At 43.6% G+C, this 27354-nt stretch overlaps 2 protein-coding genes across 3 annotated transcripts in view; one reads left to right on the forward strand and one right to left on the reverse strand.

The window, feature by feature from the left end:
• Positions 1 to 3175: 3175 nt before the first annotated feature.
• Positions 3176 to 23456, forward strand: rasa1a (RAS p21 protein activator (GTPase activating protein) 1a). Its single transcript, XM_019878002.1, has 25 exons — positions 3176 to 3519; positions 3610 to 4408; positions 13488 to 13640; positions 15424 to 15559; positions 15759 to 15829; positions 16088 to 16205; positions 16381 to 16412; positions 16500 to 16552; positions 16676 to 16826; positions 16916 to 16994; positions 17179 to 17302; positions 17392 to 17548; positions 17652 to 17739; positions 18009 to 18166; positions 18252 to 18328; positions 18429 to 18601; positions 18679 to 18838; positions 20050 to 20192; positions 20937 to 21052; positions 21166 to 21252; positions 21561 to 21628; positions 21766 to 21854; positions 21937 to 22014; positions 22151 to 22285; positions 22450 to 23456. The coding sequence occupies exons 2-25, from the start codon at positions 3894 to 3896 to the stop codon at positions 22531 to 22533; spliced, it is 3045 nt and encodes a 1014-aa protein (XP_019733561.1). The 5' UTR covers positions 3176 to 3519; positions 3610 to 3893; the 3' UTR covers positions 22534 to 23456.
• A 42-nt stretch (positions 23457 to 23498) lies between these two features.
• The window catches only part of ccnh (cyclin H), a 5729-nt gene continuing 1873 nt past the window's right edge, over positions 23499 to 27354 (reverse strand). For both annotated transcript variants that reach the window (XM_019878069.1, XM_019878070.1), the window contains exons 5-10: positions 26945 to 27158; positions 26613 to 26776; positions 26413 to 26483; positions 26223 to 26331; positions 23706 to 23769; positions 23499 to 23628 (exon numbers count right to left, since the gene is read on the reverse strand). In XM_019878069.1, the coding sequence (XP_019733628.1) occupies positions 23602 to 23628; positions 23706 to 23769; positions 26223 to 26331; positions 26413 to 26483; positions 26613 to 26776; positions 26945 to 27158 (649 nt within the window). In that variant the 3' untranslated portion in view covers positions 23499 to 23601. The remainder of the gene's footprint in view (positions 23629 to 23705; positions 23770 to 26222; positions 26332 to 26412; positions 26484 to 26612; positions 26777 to 26944; positions 27159 to 27354) is intronic.

The raw sequence follows: 27354 nt of genomic DNA on the forward strand, positions 1-27354 counted from the left end.
TATAGATCTGAAAGTTAATTAGGCTCATCAGCTTGAATGGTAAACTATTACTCCAACCCTTTGAAGCTGAGCAGAGTTTGTCTTATCGATGTTGTCCATTAGTTGTAATTGTAGTCGCTCTTTGGAGTATCACTTGTCCATCTACATGGACTACTTGTAGTGCGCTTCGTCCCCCTCTGGAGCCCATCTGGACAAGACTCATTCCGAGCAGTATGACAAAGAAGCACAAATGTGTAAACGCAGACCCAAACTTGATGTTGCCAAATATAATTACATGTTCGCAGTCGCAGTGACAACATACAAACTGCATACAAGATACCGGTCTATTATTCAGTCCTTATGAAACAGTTAAGCAATTTTTTTTTTTTTTGCTAAACTAACGATTTAGCTAGTTTGAGTGTGAGGAAGGAGAGGTGACATGTAATATAATTTTGGTGTCATTCATTATTTCGCCATCAAACGCCAGTGCAACTGTACACTTTGTCTTTATCAGCAAGAACAGAAACCACAATGACATTTAGATGCCTTTGTAAATGTTGCAAAATGAAACAATGAATAATGCTGAAAATGGGAAGCAACAAAAATGAATGCAGAACCTCCAAATACGAATGCCTCTAAAGTCATGCGTTTGAACTTCGGCCGTCACTAGTGGGGAACAAGACACCCCGAGAGCCTTGGAGGTCAAATGTCATCCTGCATGGCATCATGTGAGTCTTTTTTAAGGGTTTTGTGACCCAATAGAAACTGCCTGAGGGTTTTGTTTTGGGCAAAGCTTCTGCGGTACAGAACATTTCCACGGAGTGATTACTGGCAGCCTCGAGCGCCAAGTCACTCTCCTTTGACAGCGTTACGCTTGGACAGAGCCGCCACCATCGCTCTCTGAGTGTGACTGAGCAGGACATGTGCTTGGTCAATACCCCACCCCCAACTACAACACCGCTACTTTGCCCATATGTGCACTCAAGTGGCAGCTGCAAACTTCCTCACTTGCCCCCATGAAAAAAAGAATACGGAAACTCCCTATTCATTCAATCATAGAATCCCATTTAACCCCGAAATAATCTATATTATATGATGTATGTCTGCTGTATATATTAGAGGATTACTTAATATGGTGTGTCCCGTTTGAACAATCCCATATGACATATTAAACTTTAACCACCTGCGTGACGTTGTATAGTGCCTATAGTGCATGGCATTTGGCATAAATCGTCATCATTTCATAAATCCCATGTTGGTAAAGAACACCCCGAATCCCAAGGACCTTTGCTCACACCATTCATGCGTTCGTCACTCGCTGCCTTTTATAAAACTTTTATGTCAATGCTGTGAATTATTCACTCACAGTCCTGATGTGACCATACGTATCCTTGGATTGCTGTGCGAGACCCAGAGACCCAACACAGATTTACACACACAGCAGCATGTGTCTGAATATGAGACAAGATATGGATAGTGAGTTGACACACACTATCCATCCATTTTCTAATCCGCGTATCCTCACAAGGGTCGCGGGGCGTGCTGGAGTCCATCCCAGCTGTCTTCGAGCAGTAGTATGACGTAGGGGGGAAAAAATGAAAGGAATCTCAATGCAGACATACCGTATTTCAGAATGAGATTCTGCAACCAGTGGCAATCGCCACCGCTGCGACTCAAATCCATCCTCCAGGATGACCTTGTTCACCCTCAGAGTTGATGTTTATCTGAGACTACCTCGGGGATTTGGGAATAGAAAAAAATACCACCCAACAAGCCTGACCTCAACCCGACGGCATGGAATAAGCTCAGGCATGCTATTTGTGCTAGGATGAGCAACACAACCACATTGGCTGACTTACTATGACTCCTGATCGAGGACCGAGAGGAATGTGATGCCACAGCTGTGGGTAACCAGGTTGGTGACCAGCATGAGGAGGAGGCGCCCCTTTGCTGCGGCTGCGTCTGGTTCTTCCGTGCACTACGAGGTACCTGACTGTTAAAAGAATCAACAGTAAAATGGCCTACATGTTCTAAATCTTCAAGCATCCAGTCCACCAAACAACACTAAACAAGAGTCAAAAAGCTTTAAAAAAATTATAGTTGATTTTTTTTTTGTTGTTCACGGTTTGGGTATGAAAAAGTCACAGTATCCGGGCCAAACATGATATTTTTCATGTTTTCATTCTCATGTCAAGCTCACCCTTGTAGATTCTTAGCTCAGTCAGGGGAAACCAATTATCCGCATCCTGTCCAAAATCTTATTACCCTCGGTTTGAGAATCCACAGCACACTGTCACATTCAGACAGAAGATGGTGACTAACAGGCCAAGCAGCAGTAAGGCCTGAGGTCCGTAGAAATGCTGGAGTTTGTTTGTTTGTATGTTTGAAAGTCACTATTGTGCCCCATGTAAGGAGAAGGGGGGAGAGTACGTCATTCCCTGGAAAAAAACAAAAACAGCAGCTCTCTGAATGACCCATGAGGACGCAGGGCTATTTCACAATCATGCCCAGCCACCTTTGTCACATCACATTTGGAGCCATTGCTCAAAAACTGGGTTCACATATTGACATTGACGTTAACTCAGAGAGCACTGCAAATCAAAATATAGGACAGATTTTTTGGGCTTCTGTTTAGATGTGGCAATCTCTCAGTGGCGGTGTCACAAAGTAAGAATCAGGGCAATGTGGAAAATATTAGTTATTCGAATTACATCTTGACAATTCTAAACATTTTTGAACTTAGGTTTGTTCCTGTTTGTAATATGTTTGTGTGTGTGTGTGTGTGTGTGTGTGTGTGTGTGTGTGTGTGTGTGTGTGTGTGTGTGTGTGTGTGTGTGTGTGTGTGCACTTTATTTCATGAAACCCTGACTGTGGAACCATGATAAAGAATGACTCAAGTACGGCCACCCTTCACTGCGCTTTCTTGTCACACTGGCCACCCCACTGAAATTTTTCTGACGACACCCTTCATACTATTTTTCACATCAACTATATTGTTCTGATATTAAATATTAAATCGTGAGTACAAACATCTTACATTTTGCTGTATTGTTGATATGCCTTGAGCCCGTCCATTTATTTCCAATCAATTCATTCAAATGTACCCCCCCCCAGAGAAAAGTGGTTCAGCCCCGTCAGTGATTGCAGATGGCATGGATTTTAATGGAGCTGTGTCGATCTGTGCTCGCTTGGTATAGTCTGCTCAGTGTCTGGAGGAGAGTGGGCGAGGAAGGAGAGGGCGAGCGAGCGAGCAAGCAAGCAAGCAAGCCAGCAGCGGAGAAACCTGGAAATCAACGTCAACTTAGCACCCAGTACGCAAGAAATGTCGACTTTGACATAGCGATATGCACGGGGTCGCCGAACAACGCACCGCGCCGTGGGTTTAGGCGACTGGAGCGGGTCGCCTGTGGACAACATTCGCGACGACCGGACTCTGGACGCAAGAAAACAACAACAGTGGTTTAAGAAAAAGGAGCGCGAGAGAAACGAGGATTACACACACAGCAGTGACAATAAAACAACACAACTCTCGTGCCGAAGGTGAGGTCCGAGCACAGAAGCAACAATGAGACTTGATATTCTGTTTGGAGCGTTCAACATGTGCTTTCCCGGTGTGAACTCTCATCTCAGGACACAATGAAGACGTAGCGAGGCAAGAAGTCATCAAGTGTCTCGGACCTGCTAGCCATCCAGCTTGAGAGCGAATGCGAGGTAAAGCTAACGCGTGCTAGTGCAAGCCCATAAGCAGAGTTAGCTCGTGGGCTAACGCTAGCTGACAGACTCCCAACGCGTTTTGGTCAACTTTTGCTGTTGTTTCCCGGGAGCCTAAACACTGACGGAGTGTCCTAACAAAAGAGGGGAAGGGCCGGCTCCCTTCTCGACTTGTTCCCCTCTACGTATATTTTCCCGGATCGATGGCAGCGGAGGTCAGTAGTGAGGAGTCGGGCTCGGTCACGGCGGGGACAGGCGGAGGAGGCCCGGAGACGGCCCCGTTCCCTTGCTATCCCAGGTCGACCAGAGTGAGGGTGGCGGATTCAGGACCTGCGCCAGCCCTCCGTCAACTCACAAACACGTCTCCGGACTCACTCCCGGACATGAGTATGATCTATCCCATGTCAAGTGGGGATATAAGCGGATCTACCCTGTCCACGGCAGGGAGTGGCGGAGGTGGACATTCAGTTTTAACGAGCTCAGGGAACGTGGGCGGCATGTGCGGCTCTCCCACTTCAGAAGCGCCGGCCTGTCGGATTTCACCCACATCGTCAGCCCCGGACGGGGTGACCGACTTCCCCCCGCTACCGCCTCCTCCACCTCCCCCTCCTCTCCCTTCAGGTTGTGGCGGCACGATGGATGAAAACGACCTGCAAGATGGACCGGAATACGAGGAGGAAGAGGTGGTGTTCCCCCTCTCTGCACCGCCCACAAACCAGTGAGTACAATAACAGTGACGACCAAGCTTTGACCTGTGATGCATGCAAATACTACAGTTTTGCTTTGCAAAAATAGGGTGGAAACATTTGCAGGATTTTCAAAGTTGGAACCATAACATGGGAACCCATGGTCTTGGGAACAAACCAGGCTTTTATGTGCTTGTGGATATCCTCTGGGCATTGAATGGCTCATAACTGTACTGCTCTGTTTTGTCTTAGACAACAAAGAGAGCAAGCAGACGATTTGTCAGGATTTTACAAAAATGAGCGGTGGCTCTTAAAAGGGTATTCAAATAGTGCTCACCTGTTTACTGAAGCTGAACCGTGGTTGGTTCTTACCTGATCCCTGAGCGCCTTTGATGTCATTTTCCAGTTGAAGGCAAATGACAAAATGGACGCCGCCCTGAGGTGGACAAAAACGGGTGAATTTCACAGCATAACTCATTTTCCACAAATATAACAAACCAGACACGGAGCAGACTAAACCAGTATTATTTTTTCAAATCCTGAAGTATTGTTCTGGTAACCGTTTCTTATACTCAACACTTTATCGTTAAACTCCACCATGAACTTCAGCTATGGAGATGCTATCTCTGTAAATACGTCACGCAAACTCCGGTGGTAGTAGTTACTTCATATTTGTGAAGTTACGAATTACAGCCACATTTTTTTTCTAGGAGGCAAGGTGGATTATTTGTTTTCCTGTTTCTTCAAATGGAAAATGCACCTCATATTAATCAAATTCGGAGAAAAGATTTTTTTGCATAAAAAATGTTTGTTGTCATGCAAGAATAGTCCTAGCAGTGGATTTAAATACTGAGGAGAGATTTTTAAGCCTCGACAGAAGCCATCCGAGTGTTTTGCTTTGCCCCAGAATTGTCTTAAACGGTTTTATGCTGCAGCGAGATACTTTATGTAATCTTTGCTAGCGTCATTTAGCACTGCTCAGTCTCTAAGGGATGTCATGGAAAGATGACAGCATGCAGTAAGTCATTTTGAGGATGCTTGTAATTCAAATTGCTTTACATGACCGAACTGCACTTTGCGCTTTGTTGTCATCATTGCCTGATGCGATCAATATTTTTGACATGCGTGATTCATTTCAGAGTTACTCACACCTGCAATGATGTTGGAACCGAAGCACCCCATCTCTCCTGTAGACTCAGAAATGACGCTGTAACATTCATACAGCCTTGCCATTTGTTTTATTCTCATTGGTGAAGTGCAGCACTTGGTCATTTTTGGCCCTTGTCCTATGAGATATGGAAAGCAAAGGAGTGTGGAGTGTGGATTCAGCTTTTATTTTAGATGCTGCTCTACATCTCCCTGTCGATAAGACAAGCAAGCAGGTGCCCAGTGTCAAATTGTTTTGATTGTGTTTTTTGCATTTTATAAAGTCAAGTTAATCCATACAGTACGCCCGTTTGTTCACTTATACGCTTTTCGGTGATTGTTGTCCTAGTCATTGAAGTTAGTGCGAGAGAAGTTGAATGGCACATTTTTACCACGGCCGTATACACGATGTGGGTAGATTTATCGTTAATGTTCCACTCACAACAGGCTACAGAGAATTGTTCTCTCACCGTGGACTGTACGTCTTCTCTAATTGGGAGCACCACGTCTGATATTCAATTCCTTTGACTTAGCGGCTCATGAAGCGTCTTTTCTAAGCGTAGACAGTGGAAAATATTTGCCCCGATAAAAGTGGTCTTCTCTGCATGTTGCACACTGACCGTGAAAGCTTAACTCGGCACATTGAACAGAGTTCCTCTCGTGAAAATATGAAAGAGAGCGAGTGAGAGAGCGAGCGAGACATTCATAAACACCTTCTGCAACTGACATGCCATTCATAAACTCAGTGTGTGCAATCATAATGTGACATTGATGGCGAACAAAGTTGAGCTACATATGAGTGCCTTGCTACTGCCTGGAGAAAGAGCGAGCTTAATGCCTGAGCTTAAACAAACAACTCTGGGAAATGAGTCGTGGATTTTCAAGTTTCCACGAAGATTAGAGACTGCCCTAAGTCAGAAAGGGTTTCCCAGAGTTGTTGGTCAAGGAGAAAAATGGGGGGTGGGTGATGACTTCATCGTTGTGGGTGGATGATGTGACATTTTGAGAACTATGTTTTGGGTTGGTTGACTTAAACCAAATATTGTAAGTTTGCAACACCTGTCCCATATTGTATTTGAAGCTTTGTGCTGCACATCGATGAGGAAAAAGCCGATAGTTTCCATACATTTTCATTGCATTATGCAATGTCCTGTCGTGCCCTTCCAATCCTCTCTCTGCCCTGCCTTTTCTCTCCAGCATCCTGTTTTTCAACACTTCTCAACCATTCATTGTCGCCTTAACGGGGTCCCCAATAGTTTGAGTTTCATTTGACAAGACTATGTGAAAGACCTCTAACTGATTTGGTATCACTTTTCCGTTTGGCTCAAAAGTTGTGATATAGCCACCGTCTTATAAAGTCATCCTGTTTTTCAACACTTCTCAACCATTCATTGTCGCCTTAACGGGGTCCCCAATTTTTGAGTTGCATTTGACAAGACTATGTGAAAGACCTCTCACTGATTTGGTATCACTTTTCCGTTAGGCTCAAAAGTTGTGATATAGCCACCGTCTTATAAAGTACGGATGTCCTGTTCACGTTGTTATGCACCTGATTCGGAGTCACTTGATTTTACGTATCAGTCAATCGGAGCTCAAGCCAATACATTGGCAATGCATAAAAAAAGATGTAGGGTATGTTGTTCAAATGTTTCACATTTGCTACCCTGTCGCTTTTCCATCTCTGCCGTAATGCTGTTCAGCGAGCCAGCTGTTTTGCGGCCTGCGGTCAGTGTGGCTTTGGAGACTTAGTTTGTTGTATCTTTCAGCTTGTCCTGATTGTCAACTATGTTAGGGTATGTTGTTCAAATGTTGTTCAAATGTTTCACATCGCTTTTCCATCTCTGCCATAATGCTGTTCAGCGAGCCAGCTGTTTTGCGGCCTGCGGTCCGTGTGGCTTTGGAGACTTAGTTTGTTGTATCTTTCAGCTTGTCCTGATTGTCAACTATGCAAGCGAAAACCTGCGGGAATATCTTTGTCCCTCGGAGCACAAGCTTTCTGGGCACAGATGCCGCTATGTAATGTGTTGTGAACTTGCATTTGTTTTTCATCGTTGCAATGTCCCTCTCGCTTTCGATGCTGCGAGTGTGCAGGGAAGTAGCAGCGCTACAGTGTACGGCAACATATTGACTTTGGTTAGTTATATCGACAAATACATATTTTGCAGCGTGAAACTGGCTTCAAACTTACTCAAGCACATAATTGTAAACAGATTTGAATGAGTACACACACAAAATTGCAAGCATGAAATCCAAAATATTGTAGCCTGCAGTAGATGATAGAAAAATAAAAGAAACATTTAAAGCTCAGTATGGGTATGACGAATTATCAGTAAGGATCCCCTCCGTAACTTTGATGATGAGCATGAATTACCAGAAAAGAGAGTTTTATCTTCTCCTGATCTTCCTCTGGTGCTTTGGTTCACTACCAGAGAATTTCGAAGATGCAGAATAGTGACTTGAAGTGAAACGAAAAGTGACAATACTGTTCTGTCAAGAGATTGAGTGATGTTACCAGCAATCAATCAGAGCACAATTTTCACCATGTAGCAAATGAGCTTTGTGCGTGATTGATTAAATATAGTTCACAAAAAAAAAAAAAAAAAAAAACTATAATAGAACGGGACCGCGGTCAGCGAATTGTGATATCGTGCAAATGCAACCATTTTGATTTAAACTGAATTGACTTGCTTCATGCTCTCCTTCATGCTTTGTTAAGAGCGTTTTGCTAATGACTGAAAACATGTTTTTTAAAAAACGTTTATTATGAACGCACGGTGTCCACCTCCATTTTGTTTTTTTAACATGTGATGTCCCCATGCAGGGGACGACAAAAGCCGATCAAAATTATGTCTTGATAAACCAAGAACCAACGATCGCGGATAATGAACGCCGTATGTGACCGGGCAACTGGGAACAAAGGAGTAATTCATGCTGATCAAAATTATTTCATTGTAGCGAACTTGTAAATATCCGTTTTTCATCGAAAGATAAGAAGATAAGAAAACCTTTATTTGTCTGACAATGGAGAAATTCCCCAAAGCCATTATTATCCAACCATGCTCGGAATTGGACGTTCAGGGCAAACGTTCACATACACAAGGTAATTATTCATAATTTACTCAAAACTATTTTTTTGGGTGGTGGTTATAGCTCCCGGGAAGAGAAAAGAGAACGATGACATAAGCGGTTTTCATCAACAAGCCGTTCATTCAGACTTAAGTATGTGGTCAGCAGTCTGGTTATTGCTACCCTTGTCCTTTTAATTGTTCTCTTTCGATGTTTGGCGCAAGGCTGGGGCCGCGCTCAATATTCATTACTGTCTTAAGACCCACGCGCGTCACTGGAGGATGATGAGTATCATACAGATGTCTTGAGAGCAAAAATTGCCACTCCCCACCCTTTCTGTCCCACTGAGTCAGAAACCAATCGGCGGCACGCTCGTGGTTTTTTATGAGAGGGAGAAAGGGAAGAGAAGTCAGCAGCAAGTCAGAGGAGGATAAGTGAGAGCACCAACTGCAGGGTTGCACTGAACTTCACTTTCCTTCCGAAGAACTATTCAACCCGTTGATGCTGCTGAAGGATAACAGACATCGTTAGTCAAAAATAAATGCACGAGCGGCGTTCGTCTGAGTCTCGGCTCCTTCGTCCTATTTCCGTGGATGGTGGCGGGGTCGGGTGGTGGGGGGGCGAATGCATCAAGGCGACAGCGGCATCGCATCATCATGGCTTATTTGGATTTCAAGCTGCCTGGGCTCAGCTTCCCACGTCAAAGCTCACAGTTGGCCATGCGGTAGCCGCATCAGCGGAGCGGGTACAGCTTGCGAGACGGCGGGACACAGTGGAGGGAGATGCAGCAGAGGGTGAACTCGTCGTAAGTGGGGCGTCCATTAAATCAACACCCCTCGGACCTCAATTCCCAAGCAGCTGCCTGACGGTGCCTGCTGATTTGGTCCAGATTCAAATTTGACGATTAAAATGTGGTTAAAATGATACATGAATGGGTATGCACTGCATTCGATTCGCTCAGCCTACTATATGATTGTGCAATATTCAAATGGAATTCCTCAGTTCATAAGACAATTTGTGTTAAAATTCTGATTTAAGGTTTTTGTTTTTTGTTTTTTGTTTATTTTGCCCTTCCCTCCTCCCCGTGTGAGTTTTGGCAGCTCCAGTGAGGCAACGTTAATTTCAAACGATGCGATCCCATTTTGCTGTTAATGAGGTCTGTGTCAGCGCCGTTGGAGTGGAATTGGGCATTGGGTTTCCTACTGATCTCAAATCATTAAAACTGCCTGAGTTTGCCGCAGCATTGGTTTCTTTTTTTCCATTTATTGACGATTAGGGGGTTGCAGAGAACTTGTCGGTAATCCCTGGAATACCCGTTAATGAGTGGTGTGCAGATTTAATACGCGCGCAGTGCAAATTGCCTTTTGTATTGGGATACATTCATTCCATTGCTTAGAAGACAATGAAGTGGCATGTGACCAAAAGTGGCCCAGGTTTTCTTAATTGATTTCTAAAATAGACATATACTTAAAGGATTGAAAATGTGAGACACAGTTGGGTATTTTCGAGGTCCAGTCTACCTGAAAACAATATTTTTCACAAATCATGATTATTAATTCATTTTGAGCTCCAATGAGAGACCGCATTTTGTGTCCCGAAACCTTGAGGTCGTAAAACTTGCTCAACCTGGGCCAAGGCTCTTATTATTTAGACATATTCAGTTTCAAAAAACTTGAGTGATACTGTACTTGACAGCTGACAGTCAGTCCAACTTGCTCACAGGAAGCGCTAAAATTATCTTCCTTTTCATCTTGCCTCATGATAACATGACACTGTGGGCCACTCCGCATATTTTGCTGTGACTGTCCTGTGGTGACTTGATGTTGGGGGGGGGGGTGGGGGTTGTCTTTTTTTAGTCTGACGGTATTGTTGAAAAGGTCCTTATTGGGCTTTTGTTATGTGAGCGAGGGAACATGCAGAATGTTAGTTAGTACCTTCCCTTGAGTGTGGTGTCAGTCATGTAAGAGAAACAGGATGTCACTGTGTTGCTCGCTGTTCATGTTCAGACATGACGGGGCATTCCTCGAGTTGATAGAAGCGCCTTTTTCTATAAGCACCGCCATGGCTGATGCTTCAGTGTGTTGCTGGCTGATCAGATGAGATGGAGTTTGGAAGTGTAGTAAAAATATATAGACACCACTTATTTCGGCTAATTCATCACAGTCTCACAAATATTGCACACATGCAGTGCATACTGGACGGCTCACTTCTTGACTTGACTGCGTCGGGTTAAGATTGAAGCACATGAACATTTCTCTGGATGGTTTTGAGCTCCCGTGTCCATGTCAATATCCCTTTGAGCTGAATCAGGATGTGCCGAGGAGTTGTGGCATCGCCCGAGTCAATGAATGGGGGGTGTCATTGCCAACAGCCTCTCAAATAACCACTCGTGTTTATTTCACGCCCCTTTCCTTCTTTTTGTGTTATTAGAATATCACCAGGTGTGCAGGTGTGAGTTGTAGACTAATTTGTTCACGATTGTTCAGTTCACCCTCATACGGCCATGTTGCTCCGCGTGCAGCGGGAGACGCACAGATGATGTCATCGACAAAAAACATACATATCCTATGCTACAGTTACAGACAGCAACTAAGCTCGTGCAGATTTTATTTTTGGTATTATTATTATTATTATTATTACATTCAGCAGGACATTTTGAACGGAGTCATTTTTGTTAAGTGGGCAGTATTTGTTGGTTTCTACATCGCGATGCAATTCTACCATTAAATGGGTCTCTCATGTAGACTGTATAATTTGTCTTTTTTAGATTGCGATATGTATAATTAATAGCGGGCAGTTTGCGCACGATTCCGGGATGGCAAGTGCTTAAACCTTCGATTTGGAGCCAAACTACTTTAGCTTGTAAAATGATGTGCTGAGCTATGCTTTCTGACACTTTCTTTTTGTCTTTCCCTCTTCACTCGTATATCCTTCTTCAGCATTATTTCCCACCCTTGTCCTGGCTCCTTGCTGCGGCTTGGCCCAGCTCTGCAGCTGCACTCAATCTCCCTCTTCAATACTCTTATCGCACAAATCCGTCCAAAGCCCCCCCTCGCAGACACTTCACTTTCCTGCTCCTGGCTTCCTCTCTGCGAGCTCTCCTTGGTAGCAGGTTTCATCACGCTTTCTTCTTTCCGAAAAGAGACTCGCTAGTTCATAACTCCACGGCAGGCTTTTTAGCTCTCTTGTTACAAGAAGTACTGCAGCCCCCCACCTGAGTGGCTGCCCTTTGAGGCACTTGTGGCCGAACTTTGAATAAAGCATTTTCATTTTGTACCTCTGTTGGGAAAGGTTATAATATTCAGGCTCACCTGATGAATATTTCAATAAGATTTCTAAATGCTGTTGTGGTATTTATGTGGGGGCCGGGGGGCATGTGCAATTTCATTGTGTTTTTATGCAATGGCAATAAAATGAAGCTAAAAACAAGTGAGCAAGAACGTAAGTGGTCTTCAGAAATCCTGAAACTGCATCCAAACTAATATAATGCCATGGCATTTTCATAGTTTTTTTTTAATTAATTTTGTCGTTAATGTGTAATGTCATTATTTTAATGTGGGCGTCTTGAAACAATGGTGGCACAACAAGGGAGAGTGCACAGCAAGTCAGACCCAACTAGGCTGCTCCATGTTTCGGCAAAACAAAGTAAGGAGAGCAAAGTGTCGTCATAGACAATTTAGAACTAAACAATAATGTAGATAAGTTGAAAGTGAATGGAGTGAGGTTTTTTTTTTTTTTTTTTTTTTTTTTAAATTTTTTTTTGGGGGGGGGTTTTTTTTTTTTTTTTTTTTTTTGTTAAACTGTCTTTTGGAGGCGGCATTTTTAGCCCCCGGACTTACCTTTTAACTGAGCTGCTTTCACTTGTTAAGTTTTCTTTACCGCTCACATTATATTGCTTGAGACAAATGAGTTAACTGGAGTTACTTCATTTTGTTGCAGTTGGCTTGTGTGTTTGAATGTGAAGAGTTTTGGCTCCGGTGCTCAAGCAGTAATTATCCCATCAATTAATCGGATAAAAATTGTTTTTGCATAATAAAACAATAAAATGCGCGTGTGAGATGCGGGTGTTGCCATCATCATGTTCACAACTGAACTTGGGGATCCACAGAGTAACAGTCTGTGTGCACAATTGAACACTACGAAGCTTTGGGGCAGATATTTTTCGCTCTACACTTAGTAATCAAATCAAACCCTGATTGATTGATATTGCTTTATTCATCCCTTGAATTGATTTTAATTTTGCGGATTAGTTATATATTGGTAATTGCTCCCCACACACAGTTGCATAAAAGTCATCAATGTGAACCACTACAGTAACCCTGAGACCTTTTTAGAGGTTGCACTATATATTTGGGAAAAAAAAAAAAAACATTTCAGATTACCGGTAGCAAATTTGTAGCCACTGAACTGGACACCAGGTTTACAACGGCTGGGGGTTGTCATTGTGACAATTTTGGATAATGGTGGCACTTAACCAAATGTGAGCACTGAGCTTGCGTCATCAACCTTGAGCGTCACAGATATCGTTTCTGTTTTCCAGTTGAGACAAATGAAATAGCACTTCTGCGGTGACTTCGTGGAATTGTCGGTTCAAGTGCGTACATACTGAAAAGTTATTTGCTTTCGTAGTGGAATAAGTTAACCTGTCAATAGTTGTGAGGTGATTTATTACAACCACCAGAACCCAGTTTATAGGTATTGCTGTTTCAGTAGTTGCTTGGTAAAATGCCGTAGAAGCCCGTGACAGCCAACAATGTCTGTTTTTGTGTTCTGGATGTGAACTTGCGGAGAAGCGCATTGGACTAATGTACGGAAGGACTCGGCTGTACAAACAGTAAACGCAATCTAATTGCAACCACGGCTTCTAAATAGCCTTGTTTTGTGGCGTGTTTGTCCCAGGTGGTACCATGGCAAGCTAGACCGAACCATTGCTGAGGAGCGGCTGCGCCAGGCTCGGACCCATGGCAGCTACCTCATCAGGGAGAGTGACCGCCGGCCCGGTTCCTTTGTCCTGTCTTTCCTCAGCATGACCAATGTGGTCAACCACTTCAGGTAAGTTTCCGCACGTGCGTAGAATGGACACTCTGTGGCACATTCTCCTCTTCAGATTTTTCTCTTCAAAATGATGAATTCTTATACTGTACTCCAAAAACCATTCTTCTTAGAACAGCGTGGTAAAAAATTGCCAAGAGTGAGCCAGAACTATTGGTTAAGGTTACATTAGTATCTGTCATAGATAACAAATAACTTGAAATTCAGCTAAAAAAAATACATCTAAGTGAAACAAATTACTGCTGGATTATTATTTTTTTGCCATATATCAATCGTGCACGTTTTGGAGCATTCCATGTAATGGGTGGCACAATAATGTACTTTGTACATGCAGTAGATGTCTTGCGGTGTAAATATCAAGTCTCAAAACTCAAGGTCATACTATATTTTTCTGTTGACCATATTTTCCACCCGTCATTTTGGCAACCACAAGTGATAGCGCCTTAAATTCGATTCTAAACCCTGTCATGTAGCTCGCATATATTGCACAAACATTTTGTTGCATTTAATCATAATAAGTTTCTGTGGGGGCAGCATGGCATCGCGGCAAAGTGCTCGTTTCCCAGCCCAGAGGTTGGTGGTTCCATCCCCGGCCGGCCGTTGTGACCATGTCGAAGTGTCCTTGAGCAAGACACTGAACCCCCAATTCCTCCTGATGCCACGTCTTCGATATGTGAATGAGGTCACAGAGTAAAGCGCTTTGAGTACCCGAAGTAGAAAATCGCTATACAAGTGTCAGCCCATTTACCATTTAAGAAAACCACCGAAACTGAGGGGGTGACACGGCAAGGAAGTTTCCGGTGGACTCTAGACATTTTTGTGTCAAGCTGACATTAATTGTGTCTGAGAATGTGTGCAGTATTTACTAAGATTTCATTTTGTTATTCTACCCAATTGTCTCGGTATTGTACCCTTCACTTCAGCCTTTTTATTTATTTATTCATAAAAATGTCATGACCACCATTTCTAAGAACTGAAAATGCGGCAAACCTTTTGCCATTGATGTTTTTGAATAAAAAGTAGAAGAGGAAGGTGAACTTCTGTTGGCTTTCGTTCGTGAGCTTTTATTTAAAGTGAAACTCGGCTATCCGTGGGAGACCGAGCCCTGCCGCGAATAATGAAAATCAGCAAGTAGTTGACAGCCACCCAACACGATTTGTACTTTTTCCCCATCAGCCAAAGCCATGGTGCAAAAATGGAGGAAATAGGTGAGTTTTTCAGTCCGTAACGGAGGATAGGTTCCGAATCTATGAAAGCCAAACCACAATTAAGTGTGTGTGTGTGGGGGGGGGGGGGGGGGGGCTCTGTCTCTTTTCCCACCTTTGAGAGATTAGTTTGTTCTTTGGAGAAACGATGCTGTTCTAATTAAGTATCCGTGACTTCATGTGTTTTACTCATTGCATTCATGTCAGGCCATGATGTAATTATTGCCGGGGGGGACACAAAAATGGCCCTGCTAAAGGGATTATGAGCATCAGGTGAATTGCATGAAACTTCAAATGGTTGATGTGCTTAGATGGCCCATGAATCAAACTGGTAATTGCACTTTATTTTAAACACAATCAAATAATTGGCTGCTGTTTAATGGATGAATACATTCTCAGCCCCCCCCCCCTTTTTTTATGCCATTGCAAACATCCACTACTTACGGTATACTGTCGATCATAGTACTTATTTCTACCACATTTCTGAAGCAGGCAAACTGGTAAACATTACTACTATGTTCCGATGATCAAATACTGTTTCACTGACTGTTCTCGTTGTTGTTGTGTTCTCGTTTCAGGATAATTGCCATGTGTGGGGACTATTACATAGGCGGGAGGCGGTTCTCTTCCCTATCAGACCTAATTGGTTACTACAGCTACGTGTCTTGCCTGCTCAAAGGAGAAAAGCTGCAGTGGCCTGTGGCCCCTCCAGAGGTGAGACCATCACCGAAATGTAGTTGACATTGTGCAAGAATATCAGAAGCGAGCTGAACTGCATTCAGACACTTGACATTCAGTAGAGCAATTTGAGTAATTTGCAAAACTATTAAATGTAACATCGTAAATGTCACATTCAGAAGGAGAGAATCTAATTTGATGTTTTTTTTTGTTTTTTTTTAATCTCTTTGCTTAGCCTGTAGAAGACAGGAGGAGAGTAAGGGCCATACTGCCATACACCAAAGTGCCAGATACTGATGAGATCAGGTAAGCATTCAAACGTGTCTTGCACATGTAGTGTAAATACCGGTATGTGAAATTTGGTTTCATGACAGCAATACAAACCTCAAATGCGGTCAAAGCCCGACCCCTGCTGGTTAGTTCATGATACATCACAAATACAGTACCAGGAAGTGGGTTAGTGGGGATGATTCAGTTTAAAAAAAAAAAAAGTGTAACCCGTACTATTTTATGTCACATAGTCCCTCTTGCACCATGAAACCTTTTGACCAAATCCGTCTCCAGCTTCCTGAAGGGAGACATGTTCATCGTTCACAACGAACTGGACGACGGCTGGATGTGGGTGACTAACGTTCGTACGGAGGAGCAGGGCCTCATCGTGGAGGATTTGGTAGAGGAGGTGGTAAGCGCATCCTACATCAATTCAGTGTACTATACTCAAGAAGAAAAATATTAAGCTGGACAGCAAACATCACGGGACTGAAACTAATAGCAAAAGTGACTTGGTGGCGTCGGCATTCAAAGACCTACAATATGACAGTTGCAAACTGTTGACCACTTTCTCTTCTCATCTCTAGTGCCGGGAAGAGGATCCACATGAGGGAAAAATGTAAGTGATTGAATTATTTTAAGTTTGGCATTCATGGCTGAATGTTAATAAACCTGATTGATGCTATTCATGTTGGCTCCTCCACAGCTGGTATCATGGAAAGATCACAAAACAAGAGGCCTACAACCTCCTGATGACGGGTAAAACGCGTTCACTCAATGTGATGTAAAAAAAAGTGTCATTGCAGTATAATCAATTTGGAGATCATTATATCCTGGTAGATTTGACCACTAAATTGTCCCTTCTCTCCCACTCATGCACAGTTGGCCAGGTGTGCAGTTTCCTCGTGCGGCCGTCAGACAATACACCTGGGGACTACTCCCTTTTTTTTCGCACCAATGAAAACATCCAAAGGTTTAAGATCTCTCCCACCCCCAACAACCAGTACATGATGGGAGGGAGGTACTACAACAGGTTTGTGTTGACCTGCGCTCACAATCATCATCATCTTCATCTAAAAATGTGTGTAAATGCGCGTCTTCATTTGCGCTCTCATTCGTTAGTGTCGACGACATCATCGACCATTACAAGAAGGAGCAGATTGTCGAGGGTTACAACTTGAAAGATCCGGTTTCAGTACAGGTAGGGACACACGGATGTGGAATGTTGAAAACAAGAATTCGCCTCAAAAAAACTTTATTTAAAATGAGAATTATTTTGTTATGAGATTCAAAATAATGGCGTTAACCTCACTTATCAACGATATAATCAATAGTTTGATGGGTGTCTGGTCGTAATGACGCACCTCGCGCTTGTTTTTAATCAGCAGCAAGAACAAGTCATCAGCGACACGGTGGATGGGAGAGAAATTTACAACACAATCAGACGAAAAACAAAAGATGCGTTCTACAAAAACATAGTCAAGAAAGGCTACCTCCTCTTCAACAAAGGTGCGTCGCACGAATAGTATTTCGACGGCCCAAACGTTATATCTCCCCCGCTGTTGGGATTCAATTGTCTCTAATTTGAATACTTGCAGGCAAAGGCAAACGGTGGAAGAACCTGTACTTTATCCTGGAGGGTAACGATGCCCAGCTAATCTATTTTGAGAGTGAGAAAAGAGCCACCAAACCCAAAGGGCTGATCGACCTAAGTGTGTGCTCCGTCTATGGTGTTCACGACAGCCTCTTTGGCAGGTAAGGTGTGCGGGATTTAGTGAGGCTGTTTGGAGATGCTATCAGGTTAAACGATGTTCTTCTTTTCTTTTTTTTTTCTTTTTTTTTTATTGCTCATTTTCAGGCCAAACTGTTTCCAGATAGTTGTCCAGCACTTTAGTGAGGAACAATACATTTTCTACTTTGCCGGGGAAGCTCCTGAACAGGCACAGGTATTAAAAAAAAAAAAAAAAAAAGGGCTTTGGTTGATTTCAACAAAATACGGTTGATTGCGAGTCTTGTTAGTTGTCTGTCTTTGCTCATCTTCAGTGCAAAGTGAATGAATAGGAGGTATGGTCCAATGTATTGGTAGAAAGTCCAATGCAAGTGCAGCAATGAGGTCATCTGACTCCCATTTTCTTAGTGGGGCAAGGAAATGATGGTAGGAATGTCATTGCAACCGGTCTTTCATTTGAAGTCTGAATCGCAACTTCTGCCTTAGGTGAGCAGCCTGGTGCTTTATGTGGAGGAGGCCCATAAGCTGCCGGTGAAGTATTTCACCAACCCTTACTGTAACATCTACCTGAACAACGTCCAGGTGGCCAAAACGCACCCAAGGGAGGGGCCGAACCCCGTCTTCACAGAGGAGTTCATTTTTGAGTGCGCCTCCTTTTTATGCTTCACATTGGAGTTGCTTCTTTTCCTGGCTCACTAAAATTGAAAAATCGTGTTTGTCTTTTCGCAGTGACCTCTCGAGTGAAATCAACAGGTTTGAGATCAGCCTGAGCAACAAAACAAAAAAGAGCAAAGAAAGTGACATCCGTACGTCCATCTGTTGGTTTGAAGACCAATTTTGTAGTCTTGGCCTATTTTGTTCTCCTCATCTTTCCAACTTTTGCTGTTTCGGTTCTGTCCCTACTAGTATTCATGCGTTGCCAGCTAAGCCGTCTGCAGAAGGGACAGATGATTGACGAGTGGTTCCCTCTCAGCTCCCACGTGCCGCTGAAGGGCATCGAGCCAGGCTCTTTACGTGTGCGCGCACGCTACTCAATGGAGAAGATCATGCCCGAAGAGGAGTACAGCGAGTTTAAAGAGGTCAGAACCACTGCCATTCACACCGACTAGTCCATACACTCTTCACCGTGACTGCATGTTTGTGTGTCCTCCTGTAGATGATACTGCAAAAAGAGTTCCATGTCATCTATGCACTGGCCCACGTGTGTGGTCAGGACCGCACCTTACTGGCAAGCCTCCTCCTGAGGATCTTCAGACACGAAAAGGCCGAAGCTCCTCTTCTCAGGACTCTCAATGACCGAGAGATTTGCATGGAGGGTAAGACAATAAAAGTGAAAAATGCTGCGTAGATTCGTCATGACCACTCTTTATATTGAAGCTGAGCGTGCCTTTAGGAGATAACTAACAATTGTGAATGTAGTTCAATCCTGATTACAGTGGTGCCTTGATTCGATTCGTTCCAAGACCAAATCTGGAAACTCAATTTTAATTGTCCAGTGGTGCCTTGAAATGTGCGCATATAACTGGACTTATGGCCAATATTTTGCATTGAGATATGAACACTGTATGGTGGCGGTGAACTCAAATCAAGGTTGGCAGTTTGTCCGGAGGTATGTGTCAATTACCGGTTTGACGGCTTACCGTGGTTTTAAAAAAATCAAGATTTCAATAACCTGTCTGTCATCGGTGATGAGCTTAGGCGACTCTAAGCGGGGCGCAATGTGATTGGTGTCCTGCAGAGTTGAGTAAACTAGCTGCCTCTTTGAATTGAGGCCAGGGGCTTTTTTTGTTCCCTCCTTCTCATGAGCAGAGAGGGGAGGGGTGAGCATTTACACTGTAGGAGGAGAGGGAGCAAGACGAAAGAGAGGCACTGCACAAACACACATGCATATTTTTCATTGTCCTAAAAAAACAACAATTCTGCCAGTGGTTTCGAGTCATCCCCAGAAGGACAACATGAGTAGCCTACCAGTCTGTTGTAAAAATAGCTCAACAATGATGGGACAGTGTGACTTATTAACAAGCATTAGAAGAGAAAGTTAACATTTATTTTTTTTCAAAGCCTGTTTTTATTTCCCCAAATATTTCAAAAAAATAACATTTTAGAACTGTAATTGTAATACCAACATTCTGTGATAGTTCTTGCTCCTCCAACAGTTCAGAATCTACATTGCAGATAGTGGCTAATACCTCAAAAGAGAGACTTCGAGCTGTTTGACTCTCCCAGTTCAAGGATAATGTCAAACTAAACATCAAACCGAGAGAATTAATTCCTTTTTTTTTTTTTTTTTTTAAACAACCACATTGCATTACTTTAAATAAATCTGCATCATGCTAACAGCCAATGCCAAGTGCCATAGCATTTGTGTCACGGTAAAAGCGCATCAGTCAGTGTGTCTCTCCCTTTTTTTTTTCCTCCCACTTAATTCAAGCTTGCAAGTAAATAAGACAAATTCTAATCACAGAATTGCCTTTGTGGCCACCATGAACCAGTTTGGTCTGAGCTAGCTCTCTCTGCTTGTGGACAGATGAAGCCACAACGTTGTTCCGGGCGACCACTCTGGCCAGCACTCTGATGGAGCAGTACATGAAAGCCACGGCGACGCCGTTTGTCCATCACGCTCTCAAGGACACCATTCTCAAGATCATGGAGAGCAAACAGTCCTGTGAGGTAAATCTGACGTCCCCTTTGACTTAAAGTGAGTCAGGATTGCAGACGTTTTCTTTGCAATTATCCATTCACCGGCCACAACATTCGGTATAGCTACCCAAGCTAAGAAAAGCTCAAACGGAACCGTTGACCACGACTGGATGATAGAGGTACTAGAAATGGTGTACCGAACAATCAAAAATAGTGATAATAGGCAATAATGATACTGATCAAATGAATACCCCTCCGGTCGTTTCAGTGATCTGAGCATTAGTATCTTGTTGTTTTTTTTCTTGATGCATCTCTGCTTATTAGCTTGTGCCAAGTGTACCTAAATAAAGTCACCGATGAGCATTAGTATCTTGTTGTTTTTTTTTTTTCTTGATGCATCTCTTCTTCTTAGCTTGTGCCAAGTGTACCTAAATAAAGTCACCGGGGAGTGCATATCATTAACCTTCCATTTTTGCAATTCACACTAATTTAGCACAATGATGTCAGGATACAGAGACGTCAAGCACTACTTCTGCACAAGATTTACGTGGAAAGACTATTCACTTCTGAAACAGTACTGTCATGAATGCACAATCAGTCGGTCCAGTTTTATCCAGTTCATTCATGACATTGTACCTCAATGCGTCATCCACTCAAACATCAATCTTACAAGCTACATTAATTGTACATGATGCAGGAGCTGTTCCTAAATTTGTCACTCATCCCGTCGCATGACATGACGTTTTGCCTGGTTTCCATCCGTCTCATTTCAAGTTGAACCCCTCCAAACTGGAAAAAAATGAGGATGTCAACCTGAACCTGGCTCACCTCCTCAATATCCTGTCAGAACTGGTCGAAAAGATCTTCATGGCTGCCGAGATCCTACCACCGTAAGCGCACAGATGACTTTTATAAAGTGCACCATTTTCATGGTTGAGCTTCAACAGCGCAAAGGCGATGTCCCGAGGGAGTCACCTAACGCTTATTATTATCATCGTTCCAGGACGCTAAGATTCATTTATGGCTGTTTGCAAAAATCCGTGCAGCAGAAATGGCCAACTAATACCACCATGAGAACCAGAGTTGTAAGGTAAACATGAAAAAACATTTTCTTACTTGATTATTGTTGATGAAAATAAGCGTATTGCTGCTCACTTTGCCTCACTGAATTGAAAACGTGTGTCATGCGGTGCTTAAAACTGTTATTTGATGAACATAAAGAAAGTACAAGATTTTCACAGATCTGATTGAGGGATTAACTTCATGTCACTTAACCATTACTTTTTTTTTTTTTGGTAGCACGTAAAGGAAATAAGGCATTTACAGATGGTTTGCATTTTATCGCTAAGATCACCTTTTGTTCTAATGTACGTCTCTTTCTCATCGTTTATCTTGAAGCGGGTTCGTCTTTCTAAGACTCATCGGTCCTGCAATCCTCAATCCAAGAATGTTCAACATCATTGCTGGTGAGCAGCCATCCAAAGCCACACGTCTGCTTCCTGCTCTTTGAGCGTATTTTCCTTTTGTATATGGCTGCTTGTACCGTCCGTCCAATAAACAGCTGAGCATGATTCCGGTCTGTTACGTTTCTTTCCTCTTGCAGATCCTCCGTCTTCAACAGCGGGCAGGACCCTCACACTGGTGGCAAAGTCTGTTCAGAACCTTGCCAACCTGGTGGAATTTGGTGCAAAGGTATGAGACGTCTGCCTGGAATGTCATTGACAGTATGGAATCGTCTGATAATGTGCCATTGCGTCCACACACACACACACAGGAGCCTTATATGGAGGGTGTGAATCCGTTTATCAAAAACAACAAGCATAGGATGATCATGTTCCTGGATGAGTTGGGGGTGAGTACCGTTTTTTTGGAGTTTCCAGTAAATTTCCCTGGGGAATTAAGGTGGCGGGGGATAGACAGCCATGCCGCCAATAGCACACAATCAACCGCCGCGCTCTTCAAGAGTTGCTGTCGGACTTTGTTTGCAGAATGTTCGTGATCTTCCTGAAACCACAGAGCACTTTAGGACGGACCTGTCCCGAGACCTGGCTGCATTGCACGAGCTTTGCGCCGCACACTCAGATGAACTTCGGACGCTGAGTAATGAGAGGGGGGCTCAGCAGGTGAGAGATGACTTGTGTGTCCCTTTGCCAACACTAAACTATATTAAGTCGGGTAGAGCAATTTTGGAAAAGAGTTTCATTGCAAAACATGTGGGAAAGGTAGGCACGAACTCACAGGATGTTAACGGGTGTCTTTTTTTTTTTTTTCGTTTTCCCATGTGCAGCATGTGTTAAAAAAGCTGCTGGCCATCACGGAGCTCCTCCAACAGAAGCAGGCTCAGTATGCCATGTCCAACAGCAACAGGTAGTACAGCATCAACCCACATCCTACTCCACTCCCATCTCCCTTCCCGCTTATGACAAGTCTCCCGCACTGGGGGTGCTGCACTGGGGAGACCTCGCATGTTCTACCCCCATCTCCATGGCAACCCCATCCACGCCTCATAACGTCATTGTCCGATAGTTCCCCGCCCCTGCCACCCATTCCCATCCATGTTGTCCCATTCACCGTGAGAGCTATGCAACAACAGCTGAGTACAACCAATGCAGTACTTAACTGGCACCAGTGACTGACAGCTGCCTGCACAGGACAAACTCCCCCCTTTCTCGTTTTGAACTGTGTGAATGAGTCCAACTTTGGGTACAATCAGTTCCCTTGCACATAAGGGACAATATTTGGATTCTGAAAGGTTTCTCAGTACTCGCCAGCCTTCTCTAGCACAAATTGCCAAAGTGTACCCCCTTCCCGCTTCGTATGAGGAAACTGACATGAAGAAGCTAGTTGTGTCTTTTGTTGAAACTGGACTGCGAGCAAGGATGCTTTTATACTGTAAGTAGTGACTGACTTCTTTTCAAGTTTGTGACATAAGGCCACGTGCCGAAACGAGCGTGGTTCTTTTTTCCGTTTGTTTTGTTCAATTTTCTAGATTGAAACGGTCTTTTGCGGAAAACAAAGTCTGGTTATTTTATACAAGAATAAATTCTCTTGCTGGAATCATGAGTATATAAGAGAGATGAGCTGAATTCTTCTCCCCTCAGATTGTATCAGCTGTTTTGATTGTTGGTTAAGTTTTTGTTTTTCCCTTCCTCCAAATTTTGCAATCCGGGCAAAAAAAAAAAACATATCTGAGAATCCAAGTATGATGCAAAGTGTTTACAGCAGATTTTTTTGGAAAATAGTACAGACTGTATCAGACATGCATGCACTTATTAAACAGTTTTTGTATGTAAAGTAGTTGATGGGCTTGTTCTTTGTCATATTAAAGACAGGGTGTATAAAAATACATTTTATTTGTAACGCACAATGCGAGCAAACCAATAACACTACCGGTAAATGCATTTGATGTCTTTAGATTGGTCAGTTTGAAGGCGAATGGTCATACGAGGTCTTCATCTGTCCACTCCTGTGATTAAAAACATATTTAAAGACAAAAAGCGGATTTAGAACCATGCGAATCCATCGTGTCGAACATGGTCTCACCTCTTCTCTTATTCGCGGCTCTTTTGCTACATAGCCTTCCTCCTCGTAGCCCCGCTTGCGTTTGCTGTCACACACACAATAAAAAAAATTAACAGTGACTGCCCTGTGACATTATGAATATGCTGGACTTGTTAAGCTCTACGATCAGTGTTTGTGACCATACACCCTTGCACTTTCATCGATGCAACCTTAGATAGTCGTTTTCATTCGTAGTAGTAGTTCCTCCCACGTCATATCAAGTAAGTAAATTGGCTAGATGCAGTGTTTTCCAACCTTTATTGAGCCAAGGCACATATTTTCCTCTCAAATACTCACTCAGCACGCCACCAAAGAAAAAGTCGATACACAGGTTAATAATATACTGTGCACCATTTCCTGGTAGAGCATTTATTAGTTCTGCCTGTCACTATAAGACGCTGACATAGATAGTTTGAACGACGATACATAATTTCAATCATTTTTCAAGCAATTACGTGGCAATGGATAATTTCCCGTGACGCTGGTTGGGAATCACTGCACTAGAGTAGCAAATCCGCTCACATTTTGAGGGTGTGTACCTTTCCCAATGTGTCCACTTTATCTTCCAGGACAGAGTGCACCATCATGTCACTGGCGGCCGCCATCCAGGTCATGTGAATTCCGTGGAATCACACCTGAGAGTACAAGTGCCAGCCAGAAAGAGCAAGGCCTTGTCCGAGCCTCAACTTAATTCTCAGCATGTGGCCTACTATCTCCATAGTTCCAATGCAATATGGCTGCCCCCCACTGAGAGCAGAGGGGGTGGATGGAAACACATTTGCTGCCTATGTGAACATTTTCCTTCCAAAGCTGTTCCCAAATATGCTTTAGACACAGTGCTGCCACGATTGATGATGGGATGGACCTGAGCTACAGTCAACTGCAGAACTGTTTGAACTTGGGTATGAACATAAGCGTGAGGGGGAGGGGGGGGCGACCAAAGCACTGAAGTAGCGTCATCAGGGAGTTTGAACACGAGACTACACAAGCCTTAAAGTCCCCTTTCTACACACCATCCACCCCCCGACCTTTTTTTTTTATATGCTGCTTTGTCGATGGAGAATCCAAATGTATTTGTATGATGTAGCTAAACGGCAGAAAGGTAGAGTCTTTGTTGAGGAGACGTGTGTGTAACCTGTCTTGTGCATGTGTTAATCCTGCTACATAAACGCCGCTTTAAAGAACTAAAAGCCAACGGTTTGCTCAAAAGCAGGGTACACGTGTACCGATTTTTAACTCTTAACAAGAGAGCCTACACATGGGGTGGGGGGTAAATTGCTACTAGACTGAGCAGTGGGTATCCAAACTGTCAGAAAATCCAAAGAGGTAGTTTTAGCATGGTTGTATTGGAAGAAAACACAAGGTGCTAGGGTAACAGTTATTTTGCGTTGTGTAAACTTTGGCTGTTCATTCATGACTCTAATCCAGCGGCTCTGTAAGTACAGCCGTCATGACTAATATTAAAATAACGGTCATAGGCCCAAGTGTTCCATTAAAAACAGGGCAGACATCTCATAATATCTAATATTAGTGTAAGCCGCTGTGACATTATGCCACACTTAACCATAGAAAAATACAATTAGAATGCACATAATCATTCAAAATTGTATCAAAAAGATCAAATAAATGCAACTGTATTGTACTAAAAAGTGAAATACAACTAAGCTGTAGTTGAATTCACTGTACTGTGAAAATAACTCGCATTATACAGTTTGCACATTTAATAATTAAGTACCACTAGAGGGAGCACTCGTACTACATTTTGAAAATTAGTGCCCTAATGCCTGTACAGGTAGTATTTCCCCCCCCACCCTCCATAGTTGGACTATATAAAGTTATCAGTCAGTCACATTAGAAATAGTTTGGGATCACTCCTTGTGAATGACATTAAAATTGTCAGTATGCGTGTACCCTGCTTTATCTGCAATCTCTCGCTTTCACTCTTGGGAGCACACCACTGCATCTCTCTTCCACACAAGTAATCACACCACACTTGGGGGTTGCAAAGGGGGGGGTGAGGGGTAATTTCCTCAAAATGTTCCAAGGAATTTTGAAGCTAGTCTCCAACTTTCCCAACCCCGCACACCTTGCTGGTCGTAGTCTGGCCTGGCCTCCTTGTCTGAATCCGTGCCTGTCATGTAGCGTAGCTCAAAGTGTGCACGTAATGACACCACCGAGCTCACCAAGTGTCAACGGGCGAGATAAGACCACCGCCAGTTACGGAAGACCCGACGGCTGTGGTGTGTCGTACTGGTACTTTCTTGTTATTTCATACGCTCAATGATGTGTTCCTTTTTATTTTTCTACCTGAAACTGAAACCTTTGAACCTTTTTGCATCTTAGATACGACAACCTGGCAAAAATAAAATTGTTGTGACGCAAACATGGAGTGGTTTCACTGGGCCGCTGAGGGTGGAAACTGCTCTCAAGGATGCAAATATAGGAAACATCCACATCTCTTAACGTTCCGTGCTTCGTGGCAGTCAAGATGATCCTTACTTGTTTGAACTTGTACCAAATTCCACGTGGATCCTTGCCAGTTTCTGCTTACACGCATTCACCTCGTCCGGTTTGGGAAGTTCGTATCGTTTCAGGAGGCTTTTGATCCCTACAGCGGGCAGAGGAAGCGTGCAGGTTCACAGAACTTGGGAGAGGATGCAACGTTACCATCTCGCGGTGGGTTACTCACGTCTCATCGAGTCATACATTTTGGACAGCGTTTCTTGCTCATTCTTGAGCCCCAAGCATTCAGTCAGATAGCTATCAAACAAAACATTATCACATCAGGCCCTTTTTTTAAATGTTTGTAAACAATAGACAGGAGGCTACTTTCTTCCATTTCTGATACACGGAACCAAACGCTGCTCCCCATGTTTCAAACTTGCCTACCTCTCTATGTTGAGGCCAGCTCTTGATGCACTGCTTAGGATAGCAGTGAGTGCAATCTGTGAGGGGGAAAAAAGCAGCCCCGCGTCTGTCATGGCCGCATATGCCAAAAAGTCATCCACACTCTTCCTCAGGGACTCTGGGTTTTCCAGGGTAGGATATCTGGTCTGGACGGTGAGAGTTGGGGATAAAGTTAGTCATACACAAAACTGGTGCTTCCCAACCACTGTGCTTGGTTTTCATGACATGGCAGAAAGTCCAATTTACTTGTGTTTCCACCGGTTGTCATACATTTATGCCAATTTAAGGAGGTTTGCATCTAACAGTTGGCCCACCTTGAGGTCAATGAGCAGCCCCTCCAGAGGTCTGTAGGGATTGTGGACCACCAGGTGGAAGTTCAGTTGCTGGACAAGCAGCAGCTCGTACTCCAGAATCTGCTCCGAAACGCGTTCCTGTTCGGCCGGACTCTCCTGCACAAGGTTGCCCACAAACTGGCTGCTGGATACGTTAAACTCGTCCACCTTGCAGGCTAGATATGAACATGTCAGCCTGAGAAAGCGAGGGGGGAAAAAAAGGATGTAAATTGCTTCGGGCAAGTAAAACATTCTAACAACGTCACCCTCAATCCAATTCAAACTGCACAGGGGGTGGTGCCAGCATATGACATTTTGAGGTTCCAAACTAAATTGACCATTGGTGTAAAAATACAACTACATCGCAGTTCAGCATTCACCCCCCCCCCCCC

The sequence above is a fragment of the Hippocampus comes genome, unplaced genomic scaffold (assembly GCF_001891065.2).
Source record: "Hippocampus comes isolate QL1 unplaced genomic scaffold, H_comes_QL1_v1.1 scaffold13, whole genome shotgun sequence".
In the NCBI taxonomy this organism is placed as follows: Eukaryota; Metazoa; Chordata; class Actinopteri; order Syngnathiformes; family Syngnathidae; genus Hippocampus; species Hippocampus comes.